This window comes from Trichosurus vulpecula, chromosome 9 (assembly GCF_011100635.1).
Source record: "Trichosurus vulpecula isolate mTriVul1 chromosome 9, mTriVul1.pri, whole genome shotgun sequence".
Classification (NCBI taxonomy): Eukaryota; Metazoa; Chordata; class Mammalia; order Diprotodontia; family Phalangeridae; genus Trichosurus; species Trichosurus vulpecula.
Window position 1 is genome coordinate 187,067,665 of NC_050581.1, and position 19,047 is coordinate 187,086,711.

The 19,047-nt window shown below is 38.9% G+C and overlaps 1 protein-coding gene across 1 annotated transcript in view; it reads left to right on the plus strand.

The window, feature by feature from the left end:
• Positions 1–19,047, plus strand: part of LOC118831314 (probable C-mannosyltransferase DPY19L1) — a 174,430-nt gene that overhangs the window by 139,051 nt on the left and 16,332 nt on the right. Inside the window, exons 18-19 of the mRNA XM_036738602.1 lie at positions 15,460–15,579; positions 16,457–16,631. Coding sequence (XP_036594497.1) covers positions 15,460–15,579; positions 16,457–16,631 — 295 coding nt within the window. The remainder of the gene's footprint in view (positions 1–15,459; positions 15,580–16,456; positions 16,632–19,047) is intronic.

Here is a 19,047-nt window from a genome sequence, read left to right on the forward strand (position 1 = left end):
CCCCTTCAAAATTTTAGCCCAAAGTTAACCGGTTCAACTGGTCCTTTCCCTGGAGTCCTTTGTCCCTTAATCATTCATTCCTCTAGAACTCTCCTGAAAGTTTCACTTCCTATTCCTACATGCAGGCTGCTAAGCAGGGATGGAAGAAATCACACAGCTGTGCTGATCGGGTCCATTCTAAAGCTGTCTTTTGTAATTTAGACTCAGCCCTCACTGCTACATGCCAGTTCGTTTACTCTTCACTAGTGGATTTTCTCACTTCTGTCAGCATTTGATCCAAAGCTTTTCTTCTCTCTCCAAACTACCTAACCTTCCCCCTGTCTCTGGTTCTAAGCAGAGACCTTCACTCCAAAATTGAGAGCATCCATTGTGAACCCCTTATCTTCAACCCTATATTGTAAATAACCTCCACATCACTCTGTATTCCCTTCTGCTTTGCTCCAAAGAAGAGGTGGCCTTTTCTCTTAAATTCCATCACCTCTTCTCCCTCTGTCTTTGATACTTTCACCTTCCTGTTTCCTCTTGGTTCTTGTGTCTTGTTATCCCTTCTCTCTGATTCTTAATCTCCTTATGTAATATGTGCCTTCCTTATTGCTTACAAACATGCCTGTATCTCCAGTATGAAGCAAAAGAAACAAAGAACCTTTGATTTAATCCTATCCTTTTTTCAGGCTATTACCTATCTGTTGCTAGTTTCACTGTCAGAACCCTAAAATAAGATGGTAACACTTGTTTTAATTTTCTGGCCTCACACATCTTAATCCCTGCTTTCTTGGTGCGAAGCTAAAGAAATACACAGAGCCTTATTCTCAGTAGACTGGACATACTGTGATAAATTCTTTAGCTGTATCAACCCATGAAACAAGATTCCAAAAAGATAGTTGGTCTTCTGTGGTCTTCTGCATTGAGAATATATCAGAGTGAGAGAAAGGTGATTGGAGGATGGTAACAATGAAAATTTTTAGACCATGCTGAGATCCTGGATCAGCAACCAGTGAGTAGACATTCACTTGGTAGGGTCAGAACCATAACAGCCTTAAAATTCATCCTGTAAATGAAACCAGAATACAAAAGGAAGTTGTAGTTAAATGAAAAGATGGTTCACAGGTTGTCCTTGGAGAGGCAGAGGGAAGAGCTGGCAGAGGTAAAAGCCAGCATTTACATAACACTATCTTTGTGCTAGGCATGGTGCTTTACAGCAGCTGTCTCAACTGATCTTACAACAATGCTGAGAGAACATTGAGGTAGACTTGCCCAGGGTCACACAGCTAGTAAGCATCTTAGGCTGGATTTGAACCCAGGTTTTTTCTGACTCCAAGTCTAGCACTCCACTGTTCTACCTGACTGAATTGATTGGATTGTGGTTCTAAAGGAAAGAAGCAGCATTCCATGAAACATACAGACATCCTGAAATACTCAGGGTAAATTTTGGGGAAAAAAGTTTACCATGAAAATAACTAGCTTCTGCATCACTCCCTGTTGCAGAGGATGAGAAAATAGAGAAATTGTACAAGAACTCAAGTCTAAGGTAAATTAACATAAACTTTGACATTTAGTGACATCAGTGCAAAGGTGATCATAGGGAAGAATGGCAAAAAACATGTTGGAGAATGCAGTTCAAGAGTAATGAAAGAGAACAAAGACCCTTTTAGACTATCTACAATCCTTAAAAATACTTTGAGAAAAGAACTGTGTACTGTTAGACGTGATAAATACCAAATACTGTAAAAAAATAAAATTAGTTATATTTTCAGACAGGAAATGATACTTTTATTTCTGAATCAGTTTTGTACAGAACACTTAAGTTGTTAGAGCAAAGATCAAAATTCATGTGATACCGGTTCCTAACTCTAGAGCTATGACTCTACCATACTAAGAGAAAGAAAATAAATAAGAAAATTATATAGTGTTTAACACAACTCCAACTTGACTTCCTAATGGCAAAAAATGAGACATAGTGGAAGGAATGGACGTCAACCCAGAATAGGAAATTTTAGCTGATGTAGGTCAATTGCCAAAACAAGGAGAAGAAACCTAGAAAAATCAGCTGATGTCATTGCCAAGAAGAGTACAACACTCTGTCATGATAACCTTGTTTGTGACATCTCACAGAGGAAGATGTATGGAGATCATAGGCAGCAGCATGTGGAACAGTAAAAAGCATTAGTGAGAAGAACGAGCTCAAAGAAAATCTAGTATGAAACTTAAATAAGCAGGAAATACTGAGGCCACTTATGGATGAACTGGGAAGGACAACAGACATGAAAAATGAAAATGACCAGTGAAGGAGCTGCCACGTGGGGACGCCAATCTCAGATCCCTATTGTGCTACATGTTGAAGAGGAAGCAAGGAGAGAAGGAGCAGCTGCACAAGACCAAGTAAACCCAGAGAGGATCTCTGCAGGAAGTGGCACAACTTTGAGCTCCTTAAGAGAGGGAAAGATACCAAAGGCATGGAGAACATTTGGGATCTTAAGATAGTGTAGACGTAACCAAGAAAATAAGAAAAAAACCCAAGTACTTGAAAACATAGGAATATGTTAAGCTTTCCTTAAAATTATAAGCAATATTATATATTTTAAGAAATAATTATGCTTTATTTTAACAATATTCTTTAAAATTTTGAGTTCTCAATTCCCTCCCTACAGTCCATCCCCATTGAGAAGGCAAGCATAATGTGAAGTTATGCAAAAAATGGAGTAATGTGTACCTAAAACCAAGCATTATTTGTAATAGGGATGAGCTAGAAGTCATTTTCAGTAAGATCAGAGGTGAAGCAAGCTTTTCCATTATACTGTTGTTATTCAGTATTGTACTAGAATGCTAGCTATAGCAATAAGACAAGAAAAAGAAATTCAAAGAATATGCATAGGTAATGAAGAAACAAAATGACTGCTTTTGCAGATCATAAGATTTATTAGAACACCCTAGTCAGCTAAAAACTGATTGAAATAAACAATTTCAAGCAAAGTTGCAGTAAACGCACATAAATAATTTCTGTGTATTGTTGACCATCCAGTAGGAAGAGATATAAAGTTAATTTTTAGTTAATTTTTCATTTGAAATAACTGAAGATAAGAATTACTTTATGGAGTTCAGAAAATGATAATAAAATTCATCTAGAGGAATAAAAGGTCAAGAACATCAAGGGAATAAGTTGCAAAAAAAAATTGAAAGGAAAGGGGCCTAGCAATACCAGATTTCAAACTATACTACAAAACTTATAACAATTTAGTACTGGTCAGGAAATAAAGGCAGCAAAGTGGCTCAGTGGATAGAGTGGTGGACCTAGAATCAGGAAGACCTGAGTTCATATCTGGACTCACATATTGTCACTTAACTTCCGTTTGCCTTAATCCATTGGGGAAGGAAATGTCAAAACCACTCAAATATCTTTTCCAAGAAGACTCCATGGATACTGTGGTCTATAGGATCATGAACAGACTGAACAAGAATAAGAAATAAAGATGTTGGTACAGATTAGGTACACAGTATAGAGAAGCAAATGTGCACAAACCTAGTGTCTCCTGAACCCCCCAAAACCCAGATATTGGGACAAGACCTTCAACAATGGGAAATTCCAACAGTTGGAAAATTGGAAAGTAGTCTGGCAAAAAGGATGTATAAACCAACATCTTATCTGTATAACAAGGTAAACTCTAAGTGGGTACATAATTGAGACATAAAGAATGATATAATGTATGGATTGCAGAAGAAACCATGACCAAATAAGATAGTTTCATTGGAGATAAAATGGATAATTTTTGATAATGTAAAATTGAAAAAAAAAAGTGTTTCCATAAACGAAGCCAAGGCAGCTAAAATTAGGAGAAAGTGGAAAATTAGGGGGAAAATATCTGCAGCAAGGTTATCTAGGGTTTCCTTCCTAAGATACATAGTGAATTACCAGATTTACAAGAAAAAAAGCTATTCCCCAATTGATAAATGTTCAAAAGAAATGAATAAAGCACTTTGCAGAAGAGATCCAAGCTATCTATAGTCATAAGGAAAAGTTCTTTACATTGCTTATGTTTAAAGAAAATCAAACTAAAAAAATAGAGCATCTGTCCCCCATCAGATTGACAAAGTTGATTTAAAAAAGGAAAATGACATGTTTGAGGAGCTCTGGGAAAACAGAGAAAACCAATACGCTGTTAGAGCTATGAACTAGTCCAGTTATGGAAAACACTTTGGAACTATGCCCCCAAAGCTATTAAACATTGCATACCCTTTGGCCCAGCAATACCACTACTAGCTTTCTGCTTCACCCAAAAAAGGAAGAGGACTCAAATGTTCAAAAATATTTAAAGCAGCTCTTTTTTGTGGCAGTAAAGATTTGGAAAACAAGGGGATGCCCATCATTTGGGGAATGGAGTAACAAGCTATTACCATAACTTGAATATAATGGAATACTATTGTACTAGAAGAAATGATGAAGGGAATGGTTTTAATTAAATCTGGTAAGACATATATGAACTCATAGAAAGTGAAGTGAGCAGAACTAGGAGAACAATTTATACAATTAAAGCAATGTTGTAAAAGTAACTTTGAAAGACTAAGGAACTCTGATGACCACAATGACCAATGCACAGTTTCCAAGCAGCTGCGATGAAACATGCTATCCACCTAGCGATGTTTAGGTAGAGAGCTGATGGACTTAGAGTGCAAGACAAAGCATATATTCTCTATTTTGTCATTTTTTTTGGACGTGGCTAATGTGGGAATTCATTTTGCATGGCTCTGCATATTTGTAAACGGCTTTCTTGTTTTCTCAGTGGGTGGGGAAGAGTTAAGAGGATGAGGAGATAATTCTAAATTGAAAACAAAATAGAATGAAAAAAGGAGATCATAAAGAACCACTGTGGCTTTATCAGGAATTTATCATGATAGATTAACTTTATTTCCCATTTTACTAGGCCGATATTTTAATTGAATGCTCTGCCTGTAGTTTATATATAATTTAGCAAAAGATTTGGTTATTTCTCATGCTATTCTTGTGGAAAATATTACAAATGTGATATAGAAGATGAATAGAATGAGATGGGCCAAATGGCCTAACTTAAGGAGTAGTCATTGAGGACTTCTTATTTGAAAGAGGTCACCAGTGAAATTCTCCAGGGATCTGTGCTTGTATCTATAATGTTTAAAAATTTTTTTAGTGATTTAGATAAAGACATGGATGGCATGCATGTCAAATTTGCAGATGATGCAGAGGTGAGAGAGGAGGGATATCTGACACAGCTCGGTTACTCAGTGGCTTGATTACTGGACCTGGAGTTAGGATGACCCCAGTTTAAATCCAGTGTCATACACTTACTAGCTGTGTGATGCCAGGCAAACCACCTAACCTCAGTTTTCTCATTTGTAAAATGGGGATAATTTTTCCTCCTACTTCCCAATGTTGTAGTGAGACCAAAAGATTAAAAATTTGGAAAGATATTCGCAAACCTTAAACTGCTATGTAAATGGTAGTTATTATTTCAGTCATTATTATATAACGGTAAAGATTCCAGAAAATCTTTTTTTTATTTGATTTTTATTTTTGGTTTATAACACTCAGTTTTACATGTTCTTGAGTTTCAAATTTTCTTCCATTTCCTCTCCTCCATCCTCCCTCCAAGATGGCATGCAGTCTGATACAGATTCTACATAAACTTTCACATTAGACTTATTTACATAATAGTCAAGTTGCAAAGAAGAATTATGACCAATGGAATAAATCATGAGAGAGAAGAAACAAAACCAAAAAGAAGAGGAAAAAAGAAAAAAAAAGAGCAAATAGTTTGCCTCAATCTGCATTCAGACTCCACAGTTCTTTCTCTGGATGTAGCTAGCTTTTTCCATCATGAGTCCTTTGGAGCTGTCTTTGCACCTTGTATTGCTGAGGAGAACCAAATCTATCAAAGTTAGTCATCACAGAATCAACATATCTGTAGTTGTGTATAATGTTCTCTTGGTTCTGCTCCTCTTGCTCAGCATCAGATCATGTAGGTTTTTCCAGGTTATTATGAAGTCCATATCTTTCCCATTTCTTATAGCACAATAGTATTCCATTATATTCATATGCCACAACTTGCTGAGCCATTCCCCAATTGATGGTCATCCCCTTGATTTCCAATTCTTTGCCAACACAAAAAGAGCAGCTATAAATATTTTTGTACATACAGGTCCCTTTCTCACTTGTGTGATCTCTTTGGGATATTGCCCTAGGAGTGGTATTGCTGGGTCAAAGGGTATGCAAATTTTTATAGCCCTTTGGGCATAGTTCCAAATTGCTCTCCAAAATGGCTGGATCTGTTCACAAGTCCACCAACAATGTATTAATGTTCCAATTTTCCCACATCTCCTCCAGCATTTATCATTTCCCTGTTTTGTCATGTTAGCCAATCTGACAGGAGAGATGTGGTACCTAAGGGTTGTTTTGATTTGTATTTCTCTAATCAGTAGTGATTTAGAGCATTTTTTCATATGCCTATAGATGTCTTTAATTTCTTCCTCTGAAAACGGCTTGTTCATATCCTTTGACCATTTCTCAATTGGGGAATGACTTGTATTTCTATAAATTTGGCTCAGTTCCCTGTATATTTTGGAAATGAGGCCTTTATCAGAGACACTAGTTGTAAAGATTTTCTCCCAATTTTCTGCTTCCCTCCTAATCTTTGTTGCATTGGCTTTGTTTATACAAAATCTTTTAAGTTTATCATAATCAAAATTATCCATGTTATATTTTATAATGCTCTCTTTCTCTTGTTGGGTCATGAATTCTTCTCTTTCCCTTAAATCTGACAGGTAAACTGTTCCTTGCTCTCCCAAATTGCTTATAGTATCAGCTTTTATTCCTAAATCATGAACCCATTTTGACTTTATTTTGGTATATAGTGTAAGATATTGGTCTATGCCCAGTTTCTGCCCTACCATTTTCCAATTTTCGCAGCAATTTTTGTGAAATAGTGAATTCTTAACCCAGAAGCTAGGTTAAGTAGTAGATTGCTATAGTCGGTGATTTCTGCATCTTGTGTACCTAACCTATTCTGCTGATCTACCACTCTGTTTCTTAGCCAGTACCAGGTAATTTTGAGGACTGCTGCTTTATAGTACATTTTGATATCTGGTGTGGCTAGGCCTTCCCTGGCCATTTCTTTTCATTAATTACCTTCATATTCTGGGCTTTTTGTTCTTCCAGATGAATTTTGTTATTATTTTATCCAGCTCTTTAAAATAATTTTTTGATAGTTCGATTGGTATGGCACTAAATAAGTAAATTAATTTAGGTAAAATTGTCATTTTTATTATATTAGCTCGGCCTAACTACGAGCAACTGATGTTGCTCCATTTAGTTTGATCTGACCTTATTTGTGTGAGAAGTGTTTTATAATTGTGTTCATATAGGCCCTGGGTTTGTCTTGGCAAGTAGACTCCGATATATTTTGTAGTGTCTGCAGTAACTTTAAATGGAATTTCTCTTTATATCTTTTGTTGTTGGGCTTTGTTAGTAATGTATAGGAATGCTGAGTATTTATGTGGGTTTATTTAATATCCTGCAACTTGGCTAAAGTTGTTTATTATTTCAAGTAGCTTTTTACTTGAATCTCTAGGATTCTCTAAGTAAATCATCATATCATCTGCAAAAAGTGATAATTTAGTTTCTTCTTTGCCTATTCTAATTCCTTCAATTTCTTTTTCTTTTATGCTAAAGCTAACGTTTCTAGTACCAAATTGAATAATAGGGGTGATAATGGACATCCTTGTTTCACCCCAGATCTTATTGGAAATGCATCTAGCTTATCTCCATTACATATAATTCTTGCTGATGGTTTTAGATAGATGCTACTCATAATTTTAAGGAAGACTCCGTTTATTCCTATGCTTTCTAGTGTTTTTAATAAGAATGGGTGTTGTATTTTGCCAAAAGCTTTTTCTGCATCTATTGAGATGATCATATGGTTTCTGCTAGTTTTGTTATTGATATGATCAATTATGCTGATAGTTTTCCTAATATTGAACCAACCTTGCATTCCTGGAATAAATCCTACCTGGTCATAGTATATTATTCTCCTGATAAGTTGCTGCAATCTTTTCGCTAATATTTTATTTAAAATTTTTGCATCAATATTCATTAGGGAAATTGTTCTATAATTTTCTTTCTCTGTTTTGATTCTTCCTGGTTTAGGTATTAGCACCATATTTGTGTCAAAAAAAGAATTTGGTAGGACTCCATCTTTGCCTGTTTTCCCAAATTGTCTATAAAGTATAGGAATTAATTGTTCATTGAGTGTTTGATAGAATTCAAACATAAAACCATCTGGCCCTGGAGATTTTTTCCTAGGGAGTTCATTGATGACTTGCTCAATTTATTTTTGTGTGATGGGGTTATTTAGGTGATTTACTTCCTTTTCTGGGGCAATTTGTATTTTTGTAAATATTCCTCCATTTCCGTCAGGTTCTCAAATTTATGGGCGTACAGTTGGGCAAACTAATTCCTAATTATTGTTTTAATTTCCTCTTCGTTGGAGGTGAATTCACCCTTTTCATTTTTGACATTGTTAATTTTGTTTTCTTTTTTTTTTTAACTTCCCCTAAGAACTGCTTTTGCTGCATCCTATAAGTTTTGATATGTTGTCTCGTTATTGTCATTCTCTTGAATGAAGTTATTGTTTCTATGATTTGTTCTTTGGCCCACTCATTCTTTAGGATTAGATTATTTAGTTTCTAATTAATTTATAGTTTATCTTTTCATGGTCCTTTATTACAAATAATCTTTATCGCATCATGATCTGAGAAGGATGCATTGACTATTTCGGCCTTCCTGCACTGGTTTGTGAGGTTTTTATGCTCTAGTACATGGTCAGTTTTTGAGTATGTGCTATGCACTGCTGAGATAAAAGTATATTCCTTTTTATCTCCATTTTTCTCCAGAGGTCTGTCATACCTGCCTTCTCTAAAATTCTATTCACCTCCTTAATTTTTTTCTTGTTTATTTTGAGGTTAGATTTATCAAGTTCAGAGAGGAGGAGGTTGAGGTACTCCACTAGTATGGTTTTGCTGTCTTTTTCTTGTAACTCCCTTAACTTCTCCTCTAAGAATTTGCATGCTATACCACTTGGTGTGCATATATGTTAAATAACGATATTGCTTCATTGTCTGTGGTGCCTCTTAGCAGCATATAGTGTCCTTCCTTATCTCTTTTAACTAGATCTATCTTTGCTTTTGCTTTGTCTGAGGTTAGGATTGCTATCCCTGTTTTTTTTTAACTTTAGCTGAAGCACAATATATTTTACTCCATCCTTTTACCTTTACCCTGTGTGTATCCTCATTTTCAATGTGTTTCTTGTAAATAACATTGTAGGATTATGGTTTTTAATCCATTCTGCTATCTGCCTCTGTTTTATGGGAGAGTTCATCCTGTTCACATTCACAGTTATGATTACAGGCTGTGTCTTTTTCTCCATCTTGCCCCTTTTTATGCTTTTATTTCTTCCTCCTCCCTTCCACTCCTCAAAAGAGTTTTGCTTTTGACCTCAGCCTTCCTCAATTTATCCTCCTTCTTGATTTCCCTCCCTTATCTTACCATTTTCCCCTTGCTACTTCTTCCCTCCCTTCTGACCACCCCCCCTTTCCTTCCCCCTTTTTTCCTACTGTCTGTAGGACAAGTTTGATTTCTATACTTATCAGAGTATGTTATTATTTTCTTGAATCAAATCTGATGAGAGTAAAGCTCATATACTACTCTTCTCCCTTCCTTCTTTCCCTCTATATAATATGTTTTTGTGTCTCTTCATATGATGCAATTTACCCTTTTCTATTAACTCCTTACCTCTTCTCCCAGAACCCTCCCTTTACATCTCTTACTTGGGTTTCTCTATCATTATATCAGTCATTTTATACTGACACCCACAGTCTATGTGTATCCTTTTCAATTGTCATAATAACTGTATCACTCTCAAGATTGACATATATATTTATGTGTGTGTGTGTATATATATATATATGTGTATATATATGTAACAGATATAAAACAATATCATCTTACATAAGGATGTAAACAATTTGCCCGTATTGATTAACAGTGTTTTTTTCCCCTTGCTTACCTTTTCATGTGTCTCTTGAGTTATGTATTTGGAGATCAAATTTTCCATTGTATTCTCCCCTTTTCATCAGGAAGGTCTGGAATTCCATTATTTCATTGAATGTCTATCTCCTTGCCTGAAAAATTATGCTCAGTTTTGCTGGGTAGTTAATCCTTGATTGTAGTCCAAGCTCCTTTGCCCTTCGGAATATCATATTCCAGTTTTTCCTGTTATTTAATGGTTAAACTGAAAGATCCTGCATGATCCTGACTGTAGTTCCATGATATTTGTATTGTTTCTTTTTGGCTGCTTGCAGTATTTTCTCCTTGACTTGATAATTCTGAAATTTGGCTATAATATTTCTTTGAGTTTTCAATTTGGGATCTCTTTCAGGGAGTGATCTGTGGATTCTTTCAGTGACTAATTTCCCCTCTCATTCTAGGACCTCTGGGAAGTTATCTTTCATAGTTTCTTGGAAGATATTGTCCAGGCTCTTTTTTTTTTTCATCGTGATTTTCTGGTAGACCAATAAATCTTAAATTGTCTCTCCTGTATCTGTTTTCCAGGTCAGTTGTTTTTCCAATCAGATATTTCACGTTTTCTTTAATTTTTTATTCTTTACATTTTGTTTGACCACTTCTTGATGCCTCATAATGTCATTAGCTCTCACTTGCTCAATTTTAATTTTTCATTAATTGCTGTCTTCATTTTGCTTTTGAGTCTCCTTTTCTAGTTGGTTGATTTTACCTTTCAGGGTGTCATTTTCTCTATTTAGATTCTGAATCTCTTTAGCCATTTTTGTCTTATTTTTTTTAAAGATTTGATTTCATCAGTGTTTTTTTTTCCATTTTTTCTTTTACCTCCCTAATTTGGTTTTTAAAATCCTCTTTTAGCTATTCGAGGAATACTTTTTGGACTTGAGACCAGTTTACATTCCTTTTTGAAGTATCATATGTGGGTACAGCATCAATGCTGTCCTCTTCCAAGTTGGTATTTTGATCATGCCTGTCTTCATAAAAAGAATCAATGGTCTTTGGTTTTTTTCATGTTCTTCTTCATATTAGTTAGCTTTTTCCTGGCTTTACAATACATTTCTGCTTTTGAGCCTCAGGGAGCTCTGTCCCAGCTTTCTTGTTTTGGGAATTGGAAGCCTTGTTACTGGCTTTATGTGTTGTGGCCTTTGGATTCCTGATGTGGGGCGGGGGGGGGGGGCAAGGGGCGTTGTCTGGCTGTGTGGGGGAGGGTTCGTCTGGCTGCCAGAAGTCTCCTCTTCCCCTGGGGCTGTTCTCCAGCACCGGTGGTCTCAGCCTTTTTCTGGTGTCTGCCACTTCCCCTGGCTGTGCAAAGGCATTTCTGGGTTCCTGGTGTTGACCCTTCCTGGCTCCACTTTTCTGGGACTCAGGAATTCCCACTGTTTGGCTACTGAGGCCCCACTTCTGGCTCCTCTATTCTAGTGTTTTTCCCTGAGGTATTCTCTGGGTCAGGTAGAGAGGGAGGGATCAGAAGCATTTACCTGGCCATTATGTCTCCCAGAAGTTCAAGAAGGCCAGTTTCAAAGCTTTGGGCTGCAAGCCTCAGGAGTAGATGTCTCGTGGCCACAGGTACTGTGCTGCTGCCTTCTGTCGCTTCAACAGATTCCTGTCCTGTGTTGGGAGGCCTGGTGATTTCCACTGCTTTCAGGTGCCCAGCTTCTTCCCAGCCTGGATCGCTGGCTGGTTTCCACAGCTGCTGCCACTTTGGCGTGGTCTGTTCTATCTCTGTGAACGAGCCCCTCTCCTAGTCTACAGATTCATCCTGTTGACCTTGTGGACTCTCCTGGCTTGGAAATTTGCCTCACTCAATCTGCTAGTGGCTTCTAACTCTCTCAAATCTGCTCAGATTCACTTTTTTTAAGGTATCTAGCAGAACTTGTGAGAGAGCTTCAGTAAGATGCTGTTTTCAGGTGGCCATCTTGGCTCAGTCTCCCAGAAAATCTTAGTGAGTTGGAACATTGGACACTAATTAGATTAAATTAGAATAAATATAAGGTTTTACTCTTGAATTCAGAAAACCATCTTCACAGACACAAAATAATAGAGAGGTCATCATAAAAAGGCCTAGTTTTTTTTTTTGGTGGACTACAAACCCATTATGAGTCTACGGTGTGATAGGCTTGCCAAGAAAACTAATGTGATTTTAGTCAGTGTCCGTTCAGTTAACTAACAAGCACTTATTAAGTGTTAGTCTGCCAGACACTGTGCTAAGCCTTGGGGCTACAGAGAAAGGCAGAAACACAGAAATAATCACTAACCTCAAGGAACTTATATACTTCTGGTAAGAGTAACATGTAAATAAATAGGCTCATACAAGATACAGTAGATGGAAGGTAGAGGGGAAGTTGGAAGTGGCTAAGGGGACTGAGAAGATCTTCAAAACATGACGTTTGTGGTAATTCTTAAAGCCAAGGAAGGTGAGACTGAGGTGGACAGGGACAATATTATGAGCATGTGAGACAGCCTAGTGCAAAGGAATAGAGACAGGAAATGAGTGTCATGTGCTAGTAGGCCAGTGTGGCTAGACCATGAGAATTTAAAAAGGGGACTAACCTGTTACAAGACAGGAAGAGCAGAAAGAGGTTGTGAAAAACCTTAACTGCCAAACAGGATTTTATATTTTATTCTAGAGGTGATAGGAGTAATATTTATTGACAGTGGATAGGAAAGTGTGACATGGTCAGACCTTTGCCTTAGGAACACCGCTTTAATGGCTTTGTACAAGATAGATTGGAGTGGGGAGAGAGTCGAGGGAAGAAGACCAATTAGAAAAATCTTGTACCGGTCTGCTTGAGAGGTGATAAAATCCTGAACAGAGTTGGCAGTGGCTGTGTGAATGGAGAGGGGCATATGAGATATGTTGCAAAGGTAGAAATGACTAGATTGGTAATAGATGGGATCTTTGAGGTGAGCGTATGGAGTCAAGGAAGATGTTGGGCTTGCAAACCTGGGCGACTAGGAAAGATGGTGTTATCCTCAACAGCAGTAAAAAGAAAGTTTGGGTGACGGGATGGTTAGCACGGAAAGATAACAAACTTTGTTTTGGTCACGTTTAAAATTGTCTATGGTATATCCAACTCAAAGTGCCCAAAAGGAACTTGGAGATGCGGGCCTAGAAGTCAGAATAGGGACTAAGAATGGGCGTATAGATCTTGGAGTCATCTGCACAGCTGTGATAACCGAATGCATGGGAGCTGATGAGGTCATTACGGTAGCTGGTAGAAAAAGAAAGAAGGGAGACACCCACATAAGAGAAGCGCAGTATCCAGGATTAGGGAGTGAATAATCCTGCTTCATTATGCTCTGGTCAGAACACATTTGGAACACCACATTCAGTTCAGAAGCCACATGTTAGAAAGGACATTGATAATCTAGAGAACATCCAGGAGAGCCCAGCTTTGAAAACGAGGCTCAAGTTCATGTCGTATGAGTCGTCATTATAGGACCTGAGACTATTGAGCCTGGAAAAGAAAAGACTTAGCGGGACATCAAAACTAGCTTCGCTAAAGACGGAATCACTGAATTTTCTAAGTTGGAAGGGAGCTGATCGGCCGTCTCTTTCAAAGCATTCTTGTAAAAGAATCTCCACTGCGGTACACCAGCCCACGGTCCTGGAGGCTTTGTTAGAAGGCCTCCAGTGAGGAGGAGCGCGCTACCTGTGGAGGCAGGCCCCTCCACTCGGGCGTGGTCTTCATTGTTACGGAGCTTTTCTGATGTAAAACTGACATTTACCTCGTTGTTCACCTACTGCCCCTGGTTCTGGTCAAAGCAAAACATTCTAGAGCTTTTTGACGACGGCCATCACGTGTGCTTTAGATCCCCCTCTGGCTAAATTCCTCCGATTCCTCCTTGTCCGGTAGGTGCCCTCCATTTCTTGGGTATCCCCAAGCTGACGTTCGGTCATTAATTATTACTCTTTTAGTCTGATCATTCAATTAGATTCCTGTCTTTCTAATTACTAACACTGTAGTCTGAATGGCTTTCATTGGAGAAAGGGTTTAAATTTGTTCTGCTCGGCACCGTGACCGCTATTTCAATACGATGTAGGGGGAATTTTTGTCCGGGTTTATGTTGACTCTGGTAGTCTCTGAGGTAGCCTCTCAGCTTTTATTCTGTGAATTTAGCCAGATTTGTCCGTTAGAAAGATTATTCTGGAGTAATCCGGATCCCCTGGAATAGTAACGAAGCTAGAGGCCGGGAGACCAGTCAGGAGGCTGTCGTTGCTGAGGCAGGGGTTAACGAGGGCCTGAATTAAGGTGTGTGCCGTGAGAATAGAAAACGAGTGATGAATACGGAAGATATCGAGAAGTGTAATTGAGGGGAACTAGCAATTGGATGTTGGGAAATAGCAGAAAGGAATGAGTCAAAGATGACTCAGCAGATTTTGAGCCCGGAAAACTAATAGGTTGATCAGAAAAAATGATGTAGTTAGGGAAAGGTACAGATTTTATGGTGAGATGCGAGCAGTATGATACGTGAAGAGAATGGATTTGGAGCCAAAGGGCCTTTGAGTTCCTCTCAGCTCTGTCACTTTGTGGCATTAAGTAAAGCGCTTAATTTCTCCTTGTCTTAGTTTTCTCGTCTGTGAAATAATAATATGTGGGCGGATGCGATGATCTCTGAAGAGCTCTACGTTCTGTGATTCTATCATGAGTTCAGTTTCTGATCTATTGAGTTTAATGTCTTGGGGGCCGCTTAGGCATTTGGAAATGAAGCTTGTGGGAAGGTTGGTCTGAGTTCGGTCTCTTTAAAGGGGTGCTCTTTTCCTCTTTCCCTTTGCTTCCTCTTGAGTTTACCGTATCGCAGCAACTCAGAGATGGTCACTTATACTTATGAAAGCCAAATGGCTTTGATGAATTTACTGTTGTCCTTTGTAATGCAAAATTCGTTATTTGTTTTAAAAATTTGTTTGATCTTTAGGATTGGGGGTGGGATGAGGGTATAGATCACCACTCTCCTCCGATTAATGATGTTTTTGCTCAGCAGAAAAATAAGTTTTATGTGTGTCACATAGAAAAGCTCAGTTAAATCAATACTTGCTAAATGAAGTAATCACCCAGTCGACAAACATGTGTTAAACACCTCCCAAACTGTGTGCTAGGCCCTGGGGTACAAAGACAAAGTATGAACCCATCTCTTTTCTCAAGGAGCTTGTGGAAGACAGTCTATTGGTGTTATTTTTATATCACTTACCACTAGAGAATGGACTATGGTCTTTTTCTTCATCTTCTTTTTGTCTATGAAAACTCTCAGTAAATTTAAAAATTCTTTATCTGAATATTTAAAAATAATATCAAAAAACATTTCATTGCTTTATTTTATAATAAAATGAAAATATAACCTTTTTCTTTTTTATGTAGCTGGTTTTTCATGAATTGCAGCTATTTGCATTTGCTATTCTTGCTATTTTCATTATGAGACTGAAGCTATTTTTGACACCTCACATGAGCGTTATGGCTTCCTTGATCTGCTCCAAACGGGTAAGGTAGTTGTTACTTTTGTAACTACAAGTATGACTAATTTTCCAAAACAAAAAACAAAAGGGAATTACTAAAAATTTTTTTTTCATTACAGAGGCATTTCACATAAAATCACCTCAAGGAGGCTAAAATGTTTCCAATTTTTTTCTCCTCAGCTACAGCTGCTTCTCAAACTGGGCTTGCCCCTTCAGAATGCACCCTTCTGGAATTCAGATTTTTGTTAAGGAGCATTCTGAACAATCAGGTTTACTTCCACAGTTTGGCATCTAGGTCTTAGTCATCCTCTTCAGCTGGCCCTACTACCAGAAGGTTTCTTGTGCCTGGATTCCTAGGAAATGGTGCCAATGTATAGGTTTCTTTGCTGTTTCAGATAATCTGGGCAGCGAGGAATAGCAGAGAGTTGTGACCCCCAGGACAGTGCTGCTGTATAAGCAGGATAACTAATGTGGTTGGGTACTGGGGAAGAACATGGAGACCTCAGAAGGCACCACGTCCCTTACTTGGGGCACTCCCCCCCCCCAATGCTAGGGTGTTTGGGCAAAAAGGAAGTTAAAGATTTAGTTTCTAAAATACTTCTGCCCTTAGTCGTTTGAAATTATATTCCACTATATTTCACTTGGTCCTTTGGACCAAGACATGTTTAGCAATATTAAATACTTTCTAATCTCTTAGTCCTCTAGTAGAAGATTAATAAGCTCAAACTTGAATCCATCATGAGCTCCCAAATTATATTTGTTTTCAAAGAAAAGAATAACGTAGTGCATTACATTACGCCTTGAGCGGTCTGCCTTGGCTTATACCAGTAAGATAGATTTTTGTCACTGGCTCCAAAGTACTCTGTACTTGAATTATAAGTGAATGATTTCTTTCATTTCAGCTCTTTGGTCGGCTCTTTGACAGAGTTCGTTTTGAGAATTTTGTCTTTGCCCTTCTAACAGTGATGTCAATTCAAGGTTGGCTAAACCTTCAAAGTCAATGGAGCATAATAGGAGAATTCAGTAATGCACCACAGGAAGAGCTTCTACAATGGATCAGGCAGAACACCAGACCAGGTAAGGGAAAGGAAAGTCTCAGCTCCTAGGGCTTAAAAGGACTCCTCAAAGGAGGGACTGCAACTAGGCAAAAGTGTGAAATACCTAACTTTAGCTGTCTCCCCTCCCATCACCATGGATAGCACCAGGCCGTTTTGTCTGGGTCCTGACTCCCATGACATTCTGCTTTGTGGAGTCCATGCTTATCTGTGCACTAGCATATCCCCCAAATAAGCTGGAGAGAAAGGATTTTGTCGTTGCTGTATTTATATCTCCACTAACAAAATATGGTGCACGTAGGTGATTAATCGTGTTTGTTGAAATTTAATTATGCCCTCACATTTTACACGGCATCACAATTTTCTATCCAGACTAGTCTTTCTGGAGGAATGCCTTGTATTCGAGGCCCCTCCAGCTCTGATCCATTACAGAATTTTAATATGTTCTTCACAGAGATATCTCTGTTTTAGTAGAGATCAAGAACAATTCAACTAGCATTTCTTGGCACTTACTGTGTGTTAGGCCGTAGGAATACAAATTAGAAAGGAACAGGTCCTTGCCATAATGACTTGACATTCTGTGGTAGTGGCCTTTCAGGCTAGTGAGGAAGGTGCTTTTGGAGAGAACTTCCAGTTTGCCCTCAAATCACACTAAACAAGAAGCTGACTATGCATAAAAATAATTTTCTTCAGAGGTGTTAAAATCAGAGAAGTATTAGGGGTTTCCATAAAAACATAGGACCTGAAAGGGACCTTAGGTCCTCAGTCTGTCTAGTCTAACCCCCTCATTTTTCAGATATGGGAACTGAAATTTGGTGGGCTTCAGTTTGCTTGTTGTACAAGGAGGATGGCCTTTCAGGAGCGATGGCAGAGACCAAGGGAACTATCAGTTCCTTGTTACAAGGAAGGTTTTAATGCCAGGGGTAGAGGAATAGATCAGGAAATTACTGTGTTGTTAAAAAACCAAAAAAAGATCAATAAAAGTTTTAAATTAATGAAAAAATAAAGAAGTTGAACTAGCTTCCCAATATATGTGATACAGTGAAGTTCAGGGAAGCCAATTTGCCCAAGGTCACATAGGCAATAAGTGTTTGAATGAGGTCTTCTTCCTGAAAATCTGTTGTTCTCCAGTATCCCACACTGATTTTTGAATTGTGGTATAGTACAGTTATTATATTCTTGAAGGCTGTGCCAGTGGATTGTAAACTCTGTCATATTCAGTTAGGCTTCAGCTGTGAGCCCAGTGACTATAGTTCTATTGGCCAAGGACCACCACTAAATTCAGTGTATCACTCAGTTGAACAAAGAGTGATGAATTCTTTCCACCATAAGAGTTACAGTCTGCATAATGCAGGGAATACCTGTCTCAACAAAATGACCTGTCCTTGAAGTATCGATGTATATATCCATATACGCACATGCACCTATCTCTGGGTAACAGGCCTAGCACAGCCCATGTGAGGGCCCCCAGTACAGCCCCTAGTGTTATCCTAAGTTGGGTATTTCCCTCTAAACTTATTGTTGACCCTTTCTGTGACTTCTGTTCCCTGTCTGCCCCACAGTTCTTCCAGCCCAGGGGTGGGGAACCTGTGCCCTTGAAGTTACATGTGGCCCTCATGTGCAGGCCTTTGACTGAATCCAGACTGCACAGAACAAATCCCCTTAATAAAAGGATTTGTTCTGTAAAACTTGGACTCAGAAAGCTACACCCAAGGACCTAGAAGGCCAGATGTGGCCTCAAGGCCGAACGGGGTGACCCTGTTCTAGCTTGTCCTTGCTGCTCAGGCCCCCCTTCTGTCATAATCTTCATTGTTGTTCAGTTGTATCCAACTCTTCATGATCCTGTGGGCTGTAGCATGCCAATACTTTCCACAGAGCTTTCTTGGCAAAGGTATTTGAGTGGTTTGCCATTTCCTTCTCCAGCAGATTAAAGCACACAGAGGTTAAGTGACTTGCCCAGGGTCAAGATTTGAGGCCAGGTGGGGGGGGCGGAACCAAGATGGCAGCTGGAAAGCAGGGACTAGCGTGAGCTCCCCGCCAAGTCCCTCCAAAAACCTATAAAAAATGGCTCTGAACCAATTCTAGAACTGTAGAACCCACAAAATAGCAGAGGGAAGCAGGGCTCCAGCCCAGGACAGCCTGGATGGTTGCTGGGTGAGGTCTTTCGCGCACGGAGCTGGGAGCGGAGCAGAGCCCTGTGTGGGCGGCACGGACCAACCAGACCAGGAGCTGGGCAGAGCGGGCCCTAGTGCCCTGAATCAGTGAGCTGTGGCAGTTGCCAGACTTCTCAACCCACAAACACCAAAGACAACAGAGAAGGTTAGTGGGAAAAGCTGCTGGGGACAGGGGGATAGAGTTCACGGTTCAGCCACCACCCTGGGGGCAGTGGAGGTGGGGCAGCTACAGAACTACAGCTGCAATTGCTTCCAGCCCCAGGC